The 22,193-nt window shown below is 33.5% G+C and overlaps 4 protein-coding genes across 4 annotated transcripts; 3 read left to right on the top strand and 1 right to left on the bottom strand.

The window, feature by feature from the left end:
* Positions 1-314: 314 nt before the first annotated feature.
* Positions 315-4,189, top strand: LOC121773908 (COMPASS-like H3K4 histone methylase component WDR5A). Its single transcript, XM_042170830.1, has 2 exons — positions 315-1,009; positions 3,684-4,189. Exons 1-2 carry the CDS (start codon positions 356-358, stop codon positions 3,975-3,977), a joined length of 948 nt encoding a protein of 315 aa, XP_042026764.1. The 5' UTR covers positions 315-355; the 3' UTR covers positions 3,978-4,189.
* Positions 4,190-4,581: 392 nt separating this feature from the next.
* Positions 4,582-7,330, top strand: LOC121773303 (V-type proton ATPase subunit F). The gene is made up of 5 exons (XM_042170132.1): positions 4,582-4,735; positions 4,861-4,954; positions 5,677-5,758; positions 6,658-6,740; positions 6,925-7,330. Exons 2-5 carry the CDS (start codon positions 4,892-4,894, stop codon positions 7,087-7,089), a joined length of 393 nt encoding a protein of 130 aa, XP_042026066.1. The 5' UTR covers positions 4,582-4,735; positions 4,861-4,891; the 3' UTR covers positions 7,090-7,330.
* A 916-nt stretch (positions 7,331-8,246) lies between these two features.
* On the top strand, positions 8,247-11,305 carry LOC121773981 (protein OSB2, chloroplastic-like). The gene is made up of 5 exons (XM_042170889.1): positions 8,247-8,703; positions 10,120-10,258; positions 10,338-10,422; positions 10,502-10,608; positions 10,991-11,305. Exons 1-5 carry the CDS (start codon positions 8,330-8,332, stop codon positions 11,177-11,179), a joined length of 894 nt encoding a protein of 297 aa, XP_042026823.1. The 5' UTR covers positions 8,247-8,329; the 3' UTR covers positions 11,180-11,305.
* Positions 11,306-11,369: 64 nt separating this feature from the next.
* Positions 11,370-12,182, bottom strand: LOC121773982 (auxin-induced protein 22D-like). Its single transcript, XM_042170890.1, has one exon. It carries the CDS (start codon positions 12,003-12,005, stop codon positions 11,499-11,501), a length of 507 nt encoding a protein of 168 aa, XP_042026824.1. The 5' UTR covers positions 12,006-12,182; the 3' UTR covers positions 11,370-11,498.
* Positions 12,183-22,193: the final 10,011 nt, after the last annotated feature.

Below are 22,193 nucleotides of genomic sequence, written 5' to 3'. Positions count from 1 at the left end.
CACGCCAATGCATAAAATGCCATCTTTTTTATAATGTTTAAAACGACGTTATGTTATTATTTATTTTTTAATTTTATTAAAACAATGTTATTTTTAACATCATCAAAAGACGACTTTGATTTTTTGGGAATTGGATAAATGAGAAAATTGAATCTTTATGATTCTAATAGTATTAGATTTTGATCAAAATTTATAATTTAAATAGGCTGTTATTCCAGAAATTTGAAATTAATGGTTTTATTTCCGGAAAGGAAGAGGAAAAGGGAAAAAGAAAAAGTTACCGTATATAAACTCGTATGCAAAACCCAACATTAAAACCCCTGAATTGATAAAGAGGATTTAGACAGAAACAACAATGGCTTCAACGACGGAGGCCACGGACTCCTACAAACCCTACCGCCTCAAGCACACACTCTCCGGCCACAAACGCGCCATATCCTCCGTCAAATTCTCCGACGACGGCCGCTTTCTGGCCTCCTGCTCCGCCGACAAGACCGCCCGCACCTACGCCCTCTCCTCCCCCGAAACTCCCCACAACGAATTCCACGGCCACGAAGCCGGCATCTCCGACCTCGCCTTCTCCTCTGACGGCCGCTTCCTCGCCACCGCCTCCGACGACCGCACCGTCCGCCTCTGGGACGTGGCCACCGGCTCCCTCGTCAAAACCCTCTCCGGCCACACCAATTACGTCTTCTGCCTCACTTTCAACCCTCAATCCAACATGCTCGCCTCCGGATCCTTCGACGAGACCGTCCGCATTTGGGATGTCAAGTCCGGGAAGTGCCTCAAGGTGCTCCCCGCCCACTCCGACCCTGTCACCTCCGTCAATTTCAATTTGGACGGATCCATGATTGTTTCCAGCAGCTACGATGGCCTTTGCAGGATTTGGGATGCTTCCACCGGCCACTGTATGAAGACTTTGATCGATGATGACCATCCGCCTGTTAGCTTTGCCAAATTCTCTCCCAATGGCAAGTTTATTCTTGTTGGAACTCTTGATAATACACTGGTTAGTTTTCTCTTCCTCACTATTTATCTCTCCTTTTCTCATTGTATATGCAGTTTTACATGGCTTAATTAATTTAGTGTTAATCCAACAAGCTTGTAACTTTATCTCTTCCAAGTGTTGCTATATGCAATATTTGATGCCCCTTGTGTTCTTGTTTGCTTGAGACTTTGTATCTTCTAGAGTAGGATGTGAATTGCAATGAGGGGATTTCTTGTTAGTTTTGCAATGATTTCTCAATGTGATGTAGTATATTGAAAATTTTATTTGGTTCTGTAATCAGGGTAAAACCAATTTTCGTATTTTTCCCCTAAATCATTACCTGTTTATGTAGTCTTGCTAACATTGTTAGTTGGGTACAGAGTCTACAGACTAATTTCTTTTAGAGATTTAGCACAATTGGTTAAGATGAAACTAGCATTTCATTGCCAACTTAAGCATTACACTGAACTTGTGGGAGGCATGCTACGCGTACTTTTAAAATTGTTCATATTCTTACTCCAATCTAGATGATACACTAAGGAGAAAAGGGTCTAGACATCAAGCATATTCTTTACATATGCTCCAAGATTTAAGTTAACCTAAGTATTTTTAGATAAAAATAAACCCTCAAGCCTATGCCAATGTGCAAGGCCGTATATTCCTAATCAGTAATCAGTTGCCATGAAGTTTAGCATTATGTTTTTGGGGACCCAATTGGTGTTTATTTACAAGTTCGGTGTGAACTATCTTATGAAATACTATGAAATGAATATGTTTCCTTCAAGATACAAGTAACCCCCTTAAGGGATTCTAGGTATCACCATACAAGTAACTTTGATGTTGGCCATTAACATCAAAGCATGTTTCTTATGGAGGATAATGGACATTACTGCCATCTTCCACCCCTTTCACTCTCCAAACACTTTACATGCTCACCCCATCAGTAAACAACGATACAAGAGGGAGAAATGCTGAGAACATTTTTATATGTCTGTGATGATTTAATATTAGTAACGTGTATGCTGACCTTACACTTGATGAAGATATGGTACAAATTTCTTTATGTAGAACAAACAGTTTGTGTTGAAAATTAAAATATACTGTATTATTATAATGAAATTCTGTACTGAAACTTCCATCATTAGAGACAATAAATGAACTTATAGACCCTTCTATTTCCAAGTTCTTTAGTATTATGTTATTTACACTCTAGAATTGACTGAGATGTCATATGTTACACACCTGTTAATTGTTAAGTAAACCAGTCATATGAGCTTATGCAGGAGCTTCTTTGTTCTCATGAATTCGTGTGTGCTAGTGTTTTAATTATTTTAGGTAAAGCATGCATGCAAGAAGAACATGTGATGATAAATTTATAAATTCACTGTAGATCAAGTGATCAACTTTATAAGAAAGTTTCTGAAATTGATCACCCGAACTTTTTGCATGGCAACCTTAATTCATTGGCACTGGGTAGCTTGATAAAGCTTTTTATTGAATCAACTCGCAAGATCTCACTGTTGTTTAGTGCTAAGCTCCAGTCTAAACAGTCATCCAAACCACAAAGAGGTTGTTTCCTACCATACCTTTATTTCCCAAAAAATAAATATGATTGGTTTCAGATACTTGATGAAAATATATGCTGCAAGTAATTTCCAAATAGCAGATGAATGCTGTAAGGTTGAATGTAAATTACATTATTATTGTCAAAGCCATTTCTCTTCTACAACCCTTCTCATTTAGGAATCCATCAGCCATAGTATAATTTCAATCAACAAGTCAGTTCTATCAAACTTGCAATGTACTCATGAACTGTACCTTGTCAAAAAACACTCAATGGGAATTCAGTGCGGACATTTTTTATGAACTCCCCAAATCGACATTGTTATTATGGATTTATGGAGTGTGACTGACTCCTACGGCTTCAGGGGAGGGGCCTTATGAAATTACTTTTATACATTACTAATTTCCCTGTCACTCGTTTGTAGTATTTTACTTCAGAAAAGTTTCAAAGTGATGTTGCTGAGGTCATTATAAGAGTTGATGAATTCTGAACCAACCATTCTCATTTGTGTTTTTTTGCTTACGAGTTATGAGGCATTCTCATTAAACGAATAGATTACATCATTACAAAGCATATTAGCTTCTTTTATCCCAAATGTGCTTGTGGTTTGATTATTGGGCTCCGTTGAATTGATAATCATTTTATTGATATTAGTGCCTTCTTACATGTTCCTCTGAATCCATGGTGCAATATTTCATATGCACCATTCCTTAGCTACTTCAAATTTTTATATACACAGTTACACAGGCATTCAGATATAGATTTGATATTACTCTCGCCCCCATTTTGGTGTATAGGTTAATAGGAAATCCTTAATTCATTCAATCAGATCGACAACCCTTCATTTCCTCAGTTTTCACATTATGGTTTGATATCGGATGCTTGTTTGAGTTGTTTCGGTCGAAAGGGTTAGATACAATAATGCATCACAAATATATATCTTTAGGCACCGTCTGTTGGAAATACATTGCTATACAGTTAGGGGAAAACGAATACACTTGTGTTTGTGGAAACATGACACTTTTCAGCATTTAATTCCCATCATAAAAATTTGTGAAGTTTTATTTCTGATTATGCCTTTCTTCACATTCTTTTACTGGCCTCATGTTCAATCTTGCATGTCTTTCACAGCGGCTCTGGAATTTTTCTACTGGGAAATTTTTGAAAACTTACACTGGCCATGTCAACTCGAAGTTTTGCGTCTCTTCAACATTCTCTATAACAAATGGGAAATACATAGTGAGTGGATCTGAGGATAATATGGTGTACTTGTGGGAGCTCCAGTCTCGGAAGATAGTTCAGAAGCTGGAAGGTCATACAGATGCAGTAATATCGGTATCATGCCACCCAACTGAAAACACGATAGCATCGGGCTCTCTGGGAAACGACAAAACAGTGAAGATCTGGAGCCAGGAGGAGGATTGATATTTTTGCAGCCACCTGTATGATCATTCCTAGTATAACTTATTCCGATTTATTGAGGGCAACTTTATGATGAGTAGTAGTCTGAAGCAAGTCTGTGATATGCATTCTGCTTCTCTCTTATCTCTCTTGTGTATGATGAAAACATTGGTAGTATAACTCTGGCTAATGTATTGAATTACTTTGTGTTAAATTAATTTAATTTTCTGAGTTCATTTACGCATTAAAATAGTTTACCTTTCATGTCACCCTGTAGGGGATTTTGAGAAATGTATATGGAAATAAATTAGTTATATAGGAAGAATCCGTTAGTATCAATACTGGTTCAATTATTTTTTCCGAAAATATTGTGTTGTTGCGCATGTTTTTTTTTATAACAAAAGAAAATAGTTTTTTGATGTTTGGTTAATGCATGATAAAGTGATTAAATAGTGCCATATGAGTTCTCGAATAATTGATTCAAAGGACAAAATATTGTTGTACCTAAAGTTTAATGTAACATGCATTGCGTAATTTCCCAAACTAAAATATTCAACAAATTATAAAAAATGGATTTAATCATAGTAAATGATTTTCATTGTTTAATGGAAGATCGCGTAATGTGATGAGTCATGACTCATGAGTGGCAGATTTGCAATAGTGTATTTTCTGAGGGGTAACTCCTAAATAAAATATTTTCTTATTCCCACATACATCGATTATTGCTCATCAACTGCGTTCTCAAAATCTTGTCCAATCTCTCTTTCACGATCTACACGGAGGTATTTTCCTAGCATTCGATTGGTCTCGTATTTCTGATTTTCGTTTTACTGGTTTAAACATTTGACGAAACCGGATTAAATTCTCGTTTTGATTGATTTTTGACCGTTTTACTGCTTGGAATCAGGTTTTTGGTTCATTCTGGAGATTCAATAGCAATGGCGAACAAACCTCAGATCCGCACCAATAGTTCGGCGCTCATAGCTATGATCGCCGACGAGGTATCGATTATTTGTTATTTTCTTGATCTGTTCGATTTATTTTTTAAATTATCTGAAATTGTTTCTTGAATTTCGATTTGCTTTAGTTTAGCAAATTTTAAGTATAAGAGATGGAATCCAACCTTCAAAAGAATTTCCATTACCATACCATCTTACTTGAGTATAGTAAATTGGTAAGACCAGAGCTTCAACTTGGTCATGTTAGTTAAATTTGCATTCGTTTATAGCATAAAACTGCTCCATTAGTTTTGAATTTGATTTACTGACCCGAGATTAATGGTGCATATGCTGTCAATGGGTCCTATAGTGGAGAGGGCAAAAATATATAGGGTAATTTTGAGAATTTGATAGGGGCATTTAGTGAATAACTTGAGCTTTATTTAGAAATTAGTAGTATAAAATATATAGACGAGTGAGGGGGGCTTTTGCCCCACCTAGCCCAAAGCTGGCTCATCCCCTGCTTGAAGCAGACCAATAGTTGCATGTCACTCCTAAAAGATAATTTTAGGTATTACTGTTATTAGGCTTAGGCAGCAGTCACATATGCTTTTAGATGAAATGCTTTATGTGTTTTACTGGGATTCTGTCCCCTTTACTGTTTGTTTTTCTATATTTCTAATGTAAGAAAACCTGATAGAGGAATTTATGTAGCCAAGTCTGTTAGAAGTACTGATCTTTCTTTTATCCAAGTATATTGACGGATGTTACCTTTATTAATGTAGGACACAATTACTGGATTTTTATTGGCTGGAGTTGGTAATGTTGATTTGAGGAGGAAGACAAATTACCTCATAGTTGACTCAAGTATGTTTACTGCCTGTGTTTACTTATACTTGTTATTTTTATTAGCATCTAATGACTGCAATAACTCAATGCCAGATCATGCTTTCTTAGTCTATCATATTCATGTTTGTATAATCACAACAAAATGTGTAAATAAAACCTCAAATTTTTGGAAAGAAGATGATGTACAAAACACTCTACATAATGCTAAATTACAAAAGAGTTGAATCTTCAGTAATGTGCCTTTTCGAAGATAGATGTTATTTATGATTTATGATGAATTATATCTTCTGTTATTTTGATATACCGTTTCCATCGCTGTATGGATTTGGTGTTTGTTAGTAATACACTGTACAAAATAAGCATTTTTGTTGACTGAATTTGGTCTCATTCTGCTTTTCCTGATTTTTTTGTAGATTTCTTGTTATTATGCAAATAGCTTTTTTTATATATGTTGACCTTTTTCGAGTATCAATGTGGACACCATTCGAGTATTCTGAAGCTTAGGTGTATAGTAAAACTTATTACTTTTAATTAGTTTCTTTTTGTTGGAACTTGTATTAGATATTTTGTGCTTTGGATTTTGGAGGGACTTTCTTGCTGTGGATTATCTGTAGTGTGTAACTGGAAGCCAGAAATGTGCTTGCGTTAGGAATCATATTAAAAATCTTTTATAATAATCATCTTCACATGGCTAATCCCCGTGATATGGATAAATATACGGGGTTGATTAGTGGGGAAAGCTTTCCTTCTGAGATCAGAATATATTGGTTAAAACTCTCTTCTTATAATGAAGATTTAAATGACCCAGTATGATGTCTGTTCTGTGAGTGTGTTCATGCTAAGAAAGATTATTTCTTTTCTGTAAAGTTGTTAATGCCGTTTAGGATTCTTATTGAAGATCATCACTTTTGGTGTAGAAACTACTGTGAAACAGATTGAAGACGCCTTCAAAGATTTCACAGCAAGAGAAGATATTGCAATAGTTTTGATCAGTCAATATGTAAGTCGTTGTTTTCTTTGCATACACATTACCAAATAAAGCATTCATATAATCTCAGTGGTAGTTGGTGCAGTCTTGTTTATTCCGTGGGAGGAACCAATCATGATATTGCTTATAGTAGAAGAGATTTACAATCTGTCTGAAAAGCTTGCACTTGATTGCATCTATTGTTTTGTCATTTCAGGTAGCAAATATGATACGGTTTCTAGTGGACAGCTATAACAAACCAATCCCAGCCATCTTGGAGATCCCATCTAAGGATCACCCGTATGATCCAGCACACGACTCCGTTTTGTCAAGAGTGAAGTACCTATTCTCCAGTGAATCCGTCGCCTCTGACAGGCGATGAACACCTTTGAAAATATTTATGTTTGACGATATTTATTGTACCTACCAAATATTTGTGTCGATTTGGTTTATTTGCCAAAAGTTTAGGCTACGAATTCCTGTTGACAATTTGTAATCCAAAGATAAGTCGTGCTTAGGCAGCGATTGGATTACTTTAAGAGTGCAATAAGTTGTGATTTTCTATGGTGGATTTGTTTGGCTTTCCACAGCAAGTAAAGGTTACCTTTTTGTTTTGATTCAAACACCGTATCTTTTGTTGCGGACTAGTTTTTAACCACTACTACTATATGTCGTTTCGTTGTGAGGAATTTGTTGTGTACCTTAGTTGTAAAAAAAAGCTAGTGTTTGTATTGTAATTACACTACTACTACAATTTTTGTGATTACGACAATAATTTGTGATTTTATGGTAATGATTCATATGAATCATATGATTGAACTCGCAACTTGAAGGATGTTGAAAGATGCAGTTTTGACTTTTTTTTTAAAATTTATTTTATTGGACTGTTGAATAGAAATCAAATCTTCCGACCTTTTGGATTATAAAAATATGCAATCTAATTTTGATATAAAAAGGAACAACTTATACTCAGTAATTAGAGAGATTATGTGGCTTTAGTTACTTTCTATAAATGCTGGTGATATGCAGTAATTGAGTAATAAACCGATGTTTTTAACACTAAATATTTTTTTCAGGAGAATGCATGTGACACAAACTAGTTTGTGAGTAATAAAATGATGCTTTTAACACCAAATATTTTTTAATGAGTGATGAAGTGATGCTAGTGATACCAAATGCTTTTAATTAAACATGTCATGGTCCTAACTTCCCTGAGATTTTACCATGTCATGTCAGGTCATGAATCCCAATATCATCAATAGAGGTCACACTCATATAAGTCTGGTGGATAATGTAGCTTTTTCCTATCTCTAGTATTTGCTTTATGTATTACTACAACTTCGGAAAGAAAGATGCAATTCTAGAGATATGGTGAGGCAATCTGGGAGAAGTGGTGGAATGATGGCACATGTAGCCAACCTTATGGTAGAAGATGGAAATGAATGATCCCTCTTGTAGAGGAAGAACAAAATGAAATTTGAAAAATGAAAAACAAAACTAAAAAAACTCAAACACCCTTTATTTATGGATAAGGTAATAAATAAACTGTTTAATCCCAAAGAATCACACTTGTCTTTCTTCCCAAACTAATTTCTCCATAGAAACCCTAAAATAGTGGTGCCATGGCGTTAAAGCAAACTCTGATACCAAATAACACTCTTCTTCTCCACCGGGACCCAATTCGAATTTCCCCTTTCTCCTCTCGCTTCCTAAACCCCAACGCCGCGCGAAAATTGGCTCCCGCTCCACTAATTAAATGTTCCTACGATTACGGCGCCGCCAGCAGTAACAGTTGGCTCTATGAGTACGAACGTTTTGCGGCGCCAGGGCCTCAGTATCCGAGGCCGCCGGAGATTCAGTGGAAGAAGGAGCTCTGCAATTCGGTGCAGCTTATCGGCGTCGTTGGGGCTCCGGTTCAAATCAAACACCTTGCTTCCGGCAAGGCCGTGGCTTGGACCCGCCTCGCCGTTAAGAAATCGCAAACCGACACCACTTGGTAAAATTTTACTTGTGCTTCTTCATTGTATTGAATTCCTTTATTTTTCTGTTTCAATTGTCGCTTTATGCATTAGTTTACTGACTCTTCCATCAAGTGATTCGGATTTGAGAGCTGCATCTGATAGAATCGGATTATCAGCTGCATTTGATAGAATTAGAGTATAACCTGCATTTGATAGAATTGGATAATAAATGAGTGCATCTGCCAAAAAATGTGTATCAAAGGCTGATGGGAAATGGTGTCTTTGGTTATCTGAAGTAGTTTAATCTATAGAAAATAATAAATCATTGGAGATGTTGTGGTCAGCCTGTGCACCGACAGCTCTAGGTGTCAATTGGACATGCATGAGCTGTGTGACCAATGGACTGGCATGCCCAACTATATATCTAGGTTGATGTTGGCAGTTGGCTGATTATCAAATGCAGTACATGGAGGTGGGGTATAACATTGTTACAAATTTTGAATGGACTATAATAGGTCATAGGTGTATCATCGAGCTATCAACATAGTACAAAGATAGCAGTATCATCAAGGCTTTCAACATAGCACATACTCCATATAGCAGCCCCTTGACTGATCTCAACTTCATTGTAGATAGAATACGGAGTTGTATGAATCTTTGTAACCAGCCCACATATATTAATATCCAGCCACTTCACTTAGGCAGGCTCATTTTTTAATCTTGCTTGCTTTGATGGACCTGCTTGTGACTGTTATGAGTAATTTGGCGGTGTAGTTAAACTTCCTATCTTCCATTTGAAGTTTCACTAAAAGTTGGCATATACATTGAATCAATACAGAGAGAATATCCTTCTACCTCAATTATGAACCTCTTTCACAAAAACTTCTATGGCAGTCTCACGTCACGGACCTAAGTCCATGAAACAGAAGATCCAACTTATACACTTACACATGACATTTAAGTTTTGTAAAATTAACACTACTTTCGAATGATAGTTATAATATGTAAGAAAGGTCTCCTAAGAGGAGCTGCTCCATTCCCTTCTGAGAAAAAAGTCAACCAACCTACAGAAAGGTCATTTTGAAGGCTGATGCCCTTCACTTGTTCAGACTGACAGTCAATATGAATGCTTTTATATTTCTCTATTCTAGCTGCGCTGAAATGGAAAAGCCCAATAGATAATAGTCTTTAGAGGAGCTTTTGTGGTGATTTGGAGTTGGACCATTGATGAACAATGTGTCCACAATTTTGAAATGGCCAGACACATAGCTTATTATCCTGGTTTTTGTTCGAACATATTTAGCTTCATCTACAAAGGGTAAATTGGTTTCCTGGTTGATATGTAATTTCATGTATTCAAAGCATATTTTATGCCCTTTGCTGTGTTAGACATTTATTCAGGTGATGATTTCCGAAAGATGCTCAATTACGATTTTATTGATAATTTTCAGGATTAGCTTGACTTTCTGGGATGACTTGGCTCATATTGCTTCTCAGCATGTGGAAAAAGGTCAACAAATACATGTTTCGGGTCGCCTAGTCTCGGACACTGTTGAAACTGATGATGGGAAGCAGCAAGTCTACTATAAGGTTTTTTGCCTGTTTCCAAGTAGACCTAGACTTAATTGTCTAGAAAAAGCTTATTTCCATTTACTATTATCTTTTCCAGGTAGTTGTTCAGCAACTAAACTTCATTGAGAGGAGTCCGCCGCCTGTTCCATTGTACAATGGGGATTCTAATTCTGCTACACCTGGTAAGTATACACAATTCTTGGTGTATGATATCTTTGCATTCAATTTGAAGTTTGGGTTTTGGTTTTGATTAATATGCAGGCAAAAGCCAAAGCGCGTTTTCTGCGAATTCTACTGGTACCACAGAAGAACTCTGGCAAGCTTACTTTGCTAATCCTATGGAATGGTGGGATAACAGGAAGAACAAGGTAGATTTTCTAAATGGTGCCTGAAATGGCTGAGAGAGAGATCATTTTATTAAATACAATCCAGAAATTTCACTTAGGTATGAAACACACACACACACTAATCCCCCTGTATGATTGAGCTTCCTCCTAAAAAGATGATTATATGCAGACTGTGTTCTTTGAAAAAGATGATTCTAATTTGAGTAAGTTTCTTCCTAAAAGAAGTAACACCTCACTTTTGAAATAAATGTCGCATTTATCTCCCAGAATGATAGACCTCCATACACAAACAGCATATTATGGCATGCATTAACACTAAATGAATGATCTGTTACTGCAATCATATTATCCATTTGTGATGTAGGCTAGTTAAGTTTACTCAGATTTTTTTTATCTTGAACAGAGAAGCCCAAACTATCCGGACTTCAAGCACAAAGATACTGGTGAAGCATTGTGGGTGGAAGGCAGGTACAACCCGCCGTGGGTTAAATCACAACTTTCTGTACTCGACTCAAAGATGGAATCATTCAATGAGCAAAGTTCTAGCACGAATGTGAGTTTTATGAATGCTGATAGTCTCGGCTCCTTTTAGCTACTGATCCGTATCTATATGTTACATAGTTCAGCACTTCAGCTACCACCCTCATTTTGTACAATAATGCTATGGTATGTATTGTTCAAGCTTTTGTCTATTTTATTCAGAATCGGTGTTACGTTACTTCCCTTGATGAAATACTTGACTAGTTTCCACCATTTCCTAAAAATGTGATAAAGAAAAGAGGTAGAAATTTTAATATCCTGTGAATTGCTGTTTATTGTATGATCATTGTACATGATATAACTGTATAGTTGGGAAGCAAAAGAGAAAAAACAAGTAGCTACATCTCTATGATTTGTAATGTGAAATATGTCTAGAGGCATCCATTTGCAGCTTCATCTCCTTTCATGATCCTCAATCTCTTGCAAGAATTGATGAACATCTCCCATGGAACATCTCCCGCTAGCATCCAATCCCCATCTTTGTCTTCATAAGTCGGTCTATATTCCGACCCCTTGTACCCTTCCCTCTCCGAATAAACGCCCATCCTACACTTGAACATGCTCTCCAACGCCTTCACGAGATCCGAGTAGTTGTTGTACAGCTTCACATCTATCTTCCTCAAATAAGGAGCTCCGTCCATGCTCACCTTCACACGCATCCCCGATCCCCCCTGCACCGCATTTCTCCGGTAAGATCTCACCGGTGGCCACCCGACTACTCGAGCTTGGTCTTTGTTGGAAGAGCTCTCCATATCGGATGGAGATCTCTTCTTGCTCTTCACTTGAGAAGGGGATGGCTGCTCCGATTCGTCTCTTCCGGGAAGCCCTAATCTCAGATGCAGATCATCATTCTCCAAAGCTGCTGAACATCTTTCCATTTTTTGAAGATTGATTGTGGTTTGATAATTGAAGATTGAAACAATAGATAGTTAGAGAAGATTGTGAATGAAATTAGTGGGAAATGGGAACAAGTTTTATAGGAAAGGTGGGTGAGACAGTATCTGTGGGGCTTATTCTACATGTACATGAATTTCATGACAGCATATTCATGGTCCCCTCTGTTTCCTTTATTTAATCTCCAACTTATATTTTTATTCTACAAGTTTTAATCTCCAACTTATATTTTTATTCTTTATTTAATATATATGCATTTCTCGTAATAAAAAGCGCACATAAAATTTTTAAATGATAGGTTTGGGTATTAAAGGCCACAATTGTGAGTTTAACTATAGAGAAAGGGTAATTCTTTCGTCTTACTCTAAGTGGAGTATTTCTTATTCGGCATGAGATTTATGCAGTTATTTTATGAATTAAGTGAAGAGAGAATAAAGTAAGAGACACAAAAATTGAAAGAGTGATATTTCTATTTTTAAAAATATATACTACCATTTAGAATCAAACATCTAAAAAATGTGTCATTTAGAGTAACACAGATGGAGTATATCTTTTTCTACTCATAAATAAAAAATAAATCATTAGAACAAAATCAATAAAATGGTGATCTACTTTATTAAATTTCTTAAATCTCATGCATTATTAAATTTCTTAAATCTATTGCCTAAACAAAACGTTTCAACCTAGGATGTAAGGAGTAGTATTTTTTTCTCAATATTCTAGGTTATCTTGAACTTCACTTTTGATAGTAGGGAGTATGTATTTCTTTGTGACTCTTATACTTTAATATATGTATTCGCTCCATTCCATGTTAGTTATTTTTTTAAAAAAAATTCAAGATAATTGAGTCATTTCTATATTTGGCGAAAAGTAATTCTCTTTCACTTTATTCTCTCTTTATCTTTCTTACTTTATTCACCATCAATTTAACGCACTATTCTTAAATTCCGTACCGAAAAAATGCATTAATTAACAAGGAACGGGTGGAGTACTCCTTACTACATTATCTTCAATATCAACAGACTCAAAACAATATAGAATATTTTCATCGAATAATCTAATATTACCACTTATTTTAATAAGCAGAAGCTTCTATCATATGATCTCGAATATAATCTTACATTACCACTAAGTAATGAGATTCAAACATATAACTACACAATATATGCGTAATAGTAACAATTAGATTAAGAAAGAGGGGACATTGATTTATTAATGTTAGTAGGCAGAGTAGCAACTTTCCGCTAAAACACCGACACACGCCTAACGCCTTTTATTTCATGTCGACGGCTGAGATTTCACCTCATGGATTCAATTATTTTCAATCATACATATTCCCTCTTTCTTCATTAAATTTAATTTAATTTAATTTAATTTAATTTAATTTAATTTAATTTAATTTAATTTAATTAATTTAATTTAATTTAATTTAATTTAATTTAATTTAATTTAAATTTAATTTAATTTAATTTAATTTAATTTAATTTAATTTAATTTAATTTAATTTAATTTAATTTAATTTAATTTAATTTAATTTAATTTAATTTAATTTAATTTAATTTAATTTAGTTTAGTTTAGTTTAGTAGATCCATTAGAGCCACTCTTTATTTCATTGTTTGACACGACTCTAATTATAGTGGTAAAATTAATTTAATTTAATTTAATTTAATTTAATTTAATTTAATTTAATTTAATTTAATTCAATTCAATTCAATTCAATTCAATTCAATTCAATTCAATTCAATTCAATTCAATTCAATTCAATTCAATTTAATTCAATTCAATTTAATTCAATTCAATTCAATTCAATTCAATTCAATTCAATTCAATTCAATTTAATTTAATTCAATTCAATTCAATTCAATTCAATTCAATTCAATTCAATTCAATTCAATTCAATTCAATTTAATTTAATTTAATTTAATTTAATTTAATTTAATTTAATTTAATTTAATTTAATTTAATTTAATTTAATTTAATTTAATTTAGTTTAGTTTAGTTTAGTTTAGTTTAGTAGATACATTAGAGCCACTTTTTATTTCATTGTTTGACACGACTCTAATTATAGTGGTAACTTCACTTGCCCCTCCAATATTTTTGGAGCCGACCTATTTCAAGTCACGTCAAATCCTTTTCACTTATCAAAAGTAGAGAAGTTGTTTGGGTCGTCGGTTGATTTTTTTTCCTTTCATAATATATGACTAATATTTGACCATATAATTTCATTCAATGGAGTCTAATAAGGTATTTAAATTTTTGTTAGTTGCTTTTTTTCATACAATAGTAAACAAATTTAAATTTTTGTTAGTTGCTTTTTTTCATACAATAGTAAACAAATTTAAATCATCAAAAAGCAGTGAGGCAGAACACAAATTAATAAAAGACCACCCACAACAAATAGAAGAAAGAAAAAACAAGAGGGCATCAACCACACAAAACTAACTCTGGAAAAAAAAGCAACAAAGAAAACAAAGCCAAAGAAAAGAAGCCCAAAAGCTAACCAGAATAAACCACGCAGTTAGCCACCATGAACATCAACCAAGAGCCATCGAAACGAAGATAAACAACAAGCAAAGAGCAAGACAAGAGGCAAGCACTCTCCCAACCAGGTGATCATCTTTTGGGTGAGAGCAACGGGCCCACGTTCTGATGTCATTGAAATTTTTCCAAAACCTTTCTAGGCGAGAATGGAAATTCCAGGCGCCATCCTCTCATTCAAGTTTCAAGGTGCCAAATGGGAAAATGTTTTCCGAAATTAGTAGGCTGTAGTAATTTATAAATAAATGAAGATACATTACTATGCAGACACATTACTACGCATTCGTCCTAAGTAATTCTCAACTATAACTAAATTAAAGGATTTGACTTTCATTATGAGAATTAGTTAGATCGAATGTTATTGATAATCTAATTTGATTCACATTCTTAAGTTGTGTTAGTTGTTAGCTCGAGCCATACATATCCTTGTTTCCTACATCTTAATAGATTGTATTTACTGTTTTTAAAAATATAGTTTACTTGTAATAATGAAAATTTAGTTAATTATATATTACAAAAATAAATTTACAGTTCTTTTGCTATGTTTCCAAAAGCACCTAATTGAGAAAAGGAAAGAAATTAATAAGTCACCAATTGAACTCTACCTTAACATAGTGGATTAGTGATTCTATGGACATACAAATAGGTGATGTTCGGTTTCCAAGATAAAATAATACCAAGATACAATCTAGGATTAAGTTGTGAGATTATTTTAGTCATAGGGGGTTAGCTATGACTAATTATATCATGATTATCCATTTAAGATTGAGTTGTGGTGTTGAATCTCATGAACCAAACACACTACAAATTTAATATTGGATACAATTTTGCAAACCGAACACCCCCATAATGTATTCTTATTTAACACTCCTCCGTCCCATAGCAAATAGGCTAATATTAATGTATAAATGTTAAAATAAAATAGAAAAAAATAGGTTAAAATAATATAATAAATGGTGGATAATAAAGGATGAAGTAATAAAAAAAAGAGAGAAAAAGCTTTCATACAAGAATAAGTACATGGATTATTTGTACGAACGAAAAAGGAAATTTGGCGCATTTTTAAAATTGAATAGTAGTATGAAATAAAATGAACAGTCCGTGTGATGTGAGGCGGGTTCGGATCTTGTCGGTAGATGAGTCTGACAGAGCAAAATGGTTAGTGGGTCCTACCCGGAACTGGGAACCGGCACACTCAGTAGCATGTGCCTTTGCCCAATTCATACTCACTCTTTAACTTATTTCATACTACTATTCTCTATATTTAATATGTACTCTCTCTCACTAAACAAAATCCAACTTTAGACCTAATTGTAGGTTGCACATGTGGTTTTGGCTCATAACTGCTTCACACAGCTAATTGTGTAGTGTTTATTTGGTATTTGCATAATAATAATAATAATAATAATAATAATAATACTTAGGACTATTAAATTTTAAATTTAATGAATTGTTTCATCTGTATACTCATGGCTAAAAGACGGTTAAATATTTCATTTTCTTTTCATTCTTTTTTTTCTTATTCGAATTAAATAACATCGTTTTGACTTTTGAGCATCATCAAAGACGTCGTTTTGTACACGAATGAAGCTATTGAGAAATTTTCAAATTTTGTAATTAGATATTCTCTTTTTAAAGACTAATCAAAATTTAACATTTTCATTATTTTAATGAGTGTTATTCTCTATGTTCAAATATCTAGAAACAAAAGTTGAAATATATGTGTAGGGATCAGAACAGTTCGGATTCACTATTTACCAAGACCTCTTTGTTCTTCATACAAGAGAGCTCAGTCAAACTCTCAACCATGCGACTGATTTTAATCAAGATTACAAGGGATAACTAATCAACTATTACAATTATAGTTAATAACCCTAGCTAACTCTTGATTAACCGTCGTCACTTCTTGAACCTGCACACTCACAAAACTTGTTAGTAACAACAAACAAGATCCTCTCGGATCTAAAGCAATTACACAAGTAGATAACGAGACAAGAAGAACACAGAACAGATCAAGGCGATGGCTCAGCCACCCTCCTATAGAACAAATTTATTCTCCAGAAACCAGACCCAAGGGAGCACCGTCGAATCCACTAGTCATTAACCTCACACCGTAGAAATCAACACCACACAACTCCTTCACACCGGATCTAGAACCACGGAATACAACCTCGCACCAGATCTCTCACACACAAAACGCTAGATCTCACAAACCCACTGGCAACCGAAGTAGTTGCCTTCACCAGCAAAGCCAACGGTCCATCACTTAAAGAAACTGTGATAACCGAAGAGAAACCGCCAGAGAACCCATCGGAGAAGTAGAGAGAAGAGAGAGAATTCACTGAATCGAGTGAGTAGAGAGAGAGAATAGAGAGTGAGTGTGAACCAAAGGGTTGTCTCACACATAACAAAAACACATCTCAATCCAACGGCCCCAATCCATAATCCGGGTGAGCAATCAGGCGGCAGCAATCAGGCGGTAGAGGGAGAGACTTGGGCTCAGCCCAAATAATTCTGCATGGGCCAGAATTAAACAACAACCCAAATAAGTTTCATCACAGATATTCAACAATATGTGACAAGTATTTCTATTAGTTGAGCTTAAATACTCAATTTATAAATTTAAGTAATGATCTAGATCTGTTTATTAGTATCAAATATATCTACGTCGATACAAAAATATGTACTACAAATTTTGCAATCAACAAATCCTGCCTACAAATTCCAATCTAAAAAATGTCAAAAAAAGTTTCCAAATAAACTAAGCACATCTACAATCTCCTCAAGAGAATATTTGCGGGAACAGTGTTTCTTTCTACGTGTTTAATTAGTGTAAATTATGATTTTTATTTAGGAAGTACTGTACTTGTTTGTAAATCAACATGAAGTATTGCACTTTAGGTCATTTATTTGTCCACTAATATATGTAGTATTTTTCAATACTTTTCCTTGTGTTATATATGCACTTTGAGGCAATTTATCCAAAAAATGTCATATTATGTAAACTAAACCAGCAGTATTATTAATTCATTTGTTTAAACTAATTAATAATGGCCATATATTCATTGTTTTAAATTTTAATGGTCAAAATATATAAATCACATGATTAATTTCCTTTTATCATTCAAAGCTCAAACACAAAACCCCTGAATGTATCAAAGCTGTCTATGACATGATTATTATAATTAAGAGCCAAATTAAAGCTTTGTAACATAGATTGAAAAAGTTGAATGAAGAATCCCACGTTCAATGTACTGGCCTAACTAGATTAGGATTTGAATAGACAAAAGAATTGCATGCATGCATGCATAATGTCACAATCTGCATCGTCAGTTTTTGCACATACGAAAAAACAACTGTCGATTAGCTATTAAACATTGTTTGTGCGTGTAAGATGCATGGTCCCACTCGTCTAAATTTACCTCAACTTTTGGTCAACATTTCACTCATCATCTTCAAATATTGTGTTGCTTTTTTAGCATTGCGACAAATACTATGAAAAACAATTACTGCTAATATGCTCTCTCCGTTTCATAATAGATGATACACTTTGAATAATGACATAAAATTTTTGGAGATGTTGTTTTGTATGTTAAGTGGAGGAAAAAAATAGGAGTAGTATATTTACATTAATATGAAAGAACTTTTTTCAAAAAAAAATGTGATATCTTTTATGGAACAAATTAAAAAGGAAAAAGAAAAGTGTGACATCGATATCACACTCATTTAATTTTGTGCATAATTTTTTTTCTTTATTAAACTCTTTCTATTTCTGATAAGTTTTTTACTAATATAATGAATTCTATTTTTAATTAATATACTAGTAATATTCTCCTTTTTGATTTTATCACTTTCATACTTTATTAGTTTTTTATTAAAATTTGTGTAATCTACTATTAAAAGTTACGTTTAAAACTATTTGATCATGGACGGAGGGAATATAGCATAAAAATTGTTTATTTTTGTTACATTACATTTTTTCAAGATTACAAAAGAATAATTGTTTAATTTATTTTCTGACTGAGTCTATATTTTATGAAATTAATTGACAACCATATCATCGAAAACTTGTATGAAATTAATTTATGAGTCTTCGTTTTAAGTTAAAAAACACATCTTCTTCACAGCCTTCACTAACATCATTTGAGAAAACACACCTTCTACACTTGCAGAAGTGACCGAAAAAATCAAAATCAACTTTATAAGAAAAAACACAAGAGGATAAGTTCATTTGATCAACTTCATATATACTGACCTCATTAACTAATTATGAAGTTTTTAAAGTAGTAAATCAATTACGTCCATAAACACCTCAGCCTAAAACATATGAATATTTGTAATCTGAAATAGAAGAATATATGTAACTTGTTACTTGTTAAATGAAACGCTTTGATATTCCTTCATTGATATGACACGCTGTTATATCTTAAACAAAAATGTCATTAGTGTTGCAAATTAGTTAATCAATTTAAGTGGACGTCTTATTTATCCTCCACATTTTCTGTAATTGATATATATTTGATAAAAAAAAATACAAGCATCGTGATATTAACAATATCTTGATCCCTTATTTGCATAGTACTAAGATTCAAGTCTGTGCGCATATTTTACTTTTAATAAATATTATTTTCTTATAAACAAAGTGTTATTAATCTAATTCATAGCTTTATGCTTTGTATAGAAGTGTCATTTGTTGAAACAAAAGCAATGTGCCATTTGGTAGTTCGGCCCATTTACCAAGCCCATATACATCGTCAGTATAATTATTTTCCACACCTTTTGTCACAAACAAGACCTAAAATGAAACTTTTTATCCAATTCATTGATAATCTCGTCCAACTATAATTAATTGAGCCAATATCCAGTCCATATATCTTTCAAAATGCTCCCCTCAATTTCCAATATAGACCTACTATTATTTTTAATAAATACTTTACATTAAATTTCTAATTACCTCCCTAATTTTTAGTGCAGAAAATCTAGTTTCCCTTGAAAAAAAATACGGAGATAGAGAGAGAAAAAAATATGCAAAGTGAGGAAAAAGAAGCTGGGCAAAAAATCAAAGCTCATAGGATAAAAATAGACTCTAGAAAGCTGGTAAAGGTAACTTTATTTAATAAAATTTCTCTCTTTTACGTGGTTTTAAACTAAATATTGGAAGCAATAAGTTTTTTTCCTCCTAAGTGGAAAAAAAGTCATAGATCCAGTAAATCAAAACTGCTTTTAAATTCTGAAGTTTATACCAGAAAGGTAGACTACTCACAATAGAATAATTCACGACAAGAAAGAACAAGGACAAAGAAGCACAATAATTTATTTTTCATTATATTGTCTACCTAAAAAATATGTTCCTAATTGAATTGCTAAGAGACATTTTCTAGTTAAATTAATTATCACTTTCACTAACTGTAATTTTTGTCATAAGTGTTAAACCACAAACCAAATACTACAATTAACCCCAAGAAAGTATCTCATGCTTCATATATGTGTGTGTCTAAAAAAAAACTAAATTAACCTTATAAATTTCCCATTCATCTAACGTTGATATGGAGCAATCAAATATAGTCTCACTATAATAAAGAAAAACTATCAAGGTCCGAGAGGTCGCACGCAATCGAAATGTATGATCAAGATTCACTTCCTTTTATTATAACTAGTCGACGATTGGTTTACATAGTAAGATACTACAATGTGGGCATGTTTTGGTGAATTGTATTGAAAGAGAGATTTTAGGGAAGTAGTGTAGGTTGGTAAAGCCCACGCCCAATAAATATATATATGGTGTGGAAATGTGGTGGTCCCTTTTATTATCCTCTGCCCATTTCAACAAACTCCTACTATATCTCATCTTCATATCTTCATATTTTGGATGTTTTTGCATAACCATTCAAATTACTTGAACAAGAACAAATGTTACTAATGGTATTTGGATTATTCATGTGTCATAGTTTTGATATGTATACTACTTTGAGGATTTTAGGTTATGTTAGCAAATGAAGTTGGTTGTGTATTCCCCCTTTTCCATTCAACCAAACACATGCCCCAAACTACTTTATTACATAAGCAAAAGCCCAAACCTATGAAAAATTCAAAACTAAACAATGGTGATTCATGTGGATAAAGAGTCATAACATAGACCTCTTTCTTGATTATTTAAAGTTGCAAATTCATCACACGTTGGATGGGGGAGACAGGTTGGAAGCTATATATAAGTTTAGTCCAATTTCAATTAGTTTAAGACTTTTTGGGATGACATAATAACAAATCCTTCTGGATGAACTCAGTTCAAAACAGATAATATCAAACTAATGTGTGGGTCTGAAATTGGATCATATCCTAAACATGACCTCATTCTTTAATTATGCTCTTGTATTGATAAAAAAACCCATGATTATTTACATAATTGTTACCAAACAATGGGTACATAAAATAGTGGAGAAGCTATAATGGTCAATGATCATAAATCTTCAAATTGTCAAAACAAATTTGGTTCATAAGGATCCTCACGCATGCGATGTGCTCACTTATTTTATACACACACACACATATTTATGTTATAAGATTAAGAAAGAAATCTACAACTCTACCCTATATATAATTATACCAATGTCTCGATACCTTACACTATAACAAGTGTTTGGATTTTTTCAACTATTGGCATTTAATACTATATTTATTCGCCCCTCCCTCGAAAACAAAACACTCAATTCTTTCTTATATTATATGTCTAATATTAAATAAACAAAGTGGGTATGACAGTCACACTATTAATTACGTTGACCATATTAATAGAACTACCACTAGATTAATTAGTATTGTGATAAAGCCTAACCATTATTTGCAATTTTATATAAGCTGCAATTTTATTTAAGCTCTTTAGGGCTCAAATACTGACACGCCACTTAATTCTCTATCATTTTTATATTAATTACTATATTATGTACGTAATTGTTAATATTTTGATTTGGAATTTTCTGCTGCATATTTTGCTAGTATAATCTCGTGGTCCTTTTTTGTCGTTATTCACTTAAACCTATATCAAATTAGTTAGTTTTGAAGGAATGAGTAAATCTTGTGGGGTGTTACTTATATCTTGATTTCACAATTGAATAGCCCACATTTTGGTCACAATTCTTAGAAGAGCCCCTACCAAAATTTAATTATGTAGAATATGGTCAGATAGTACAAATATAAATGAGGTTGCAGTTTACAAACTTGGGTGGCAGAAGAGTTTATTAGGAAATCTCCACTGTCAATTAGTTACATTAATAATCAATGTGTTTTGGGCCCACTAAATGTGGCACTAATGATAGATAAAAGAGATGTTGCTAGAAAGTAATTAGTAGTATGTAATTAGATTGGATGCATAAGTAAGATGAGCATAATCATTTTTAAAGCAGATTAAGGGGACCTCACACTAATAATTGCAGTCAACTCCTTCGCCTATAAACGAAATCACCGCTGTAAAATAACGATTTTTACCCTCTTAATTCATTCATCATTGCCATTATCTTTACAATTGGGCCATCTCCAGATCAAAAGTTGAACTTTAATGTAACCTACATTATTGATCGCATCAAATACTAATTTAATTCTAGTTTTTAATTACATTCCCAGTTTTTTTTTTTAAAAT

The sequence above is a fragment of the Salvia splendens genome, chromosome 17, assembly GCF_004379255.2.
Source record: "Salvia splendens isolate huo1 chromosome 17, SspV2, whole genome shotgun sequence".
In the NCBI taxonomy this organism is placed as follows: domain Eukaryota; kingdom Viridiplantae; phylum Streptophyta; class Magnoliopsida; order Lamiales; family Lamiaceae; genus Salvia; species Salvia splendens.
The sequence above is the reverse complement of the archived record's forward strand: the minus strand, read 5'-3'. Positions and strand labels throughout refer to the sequence as shown.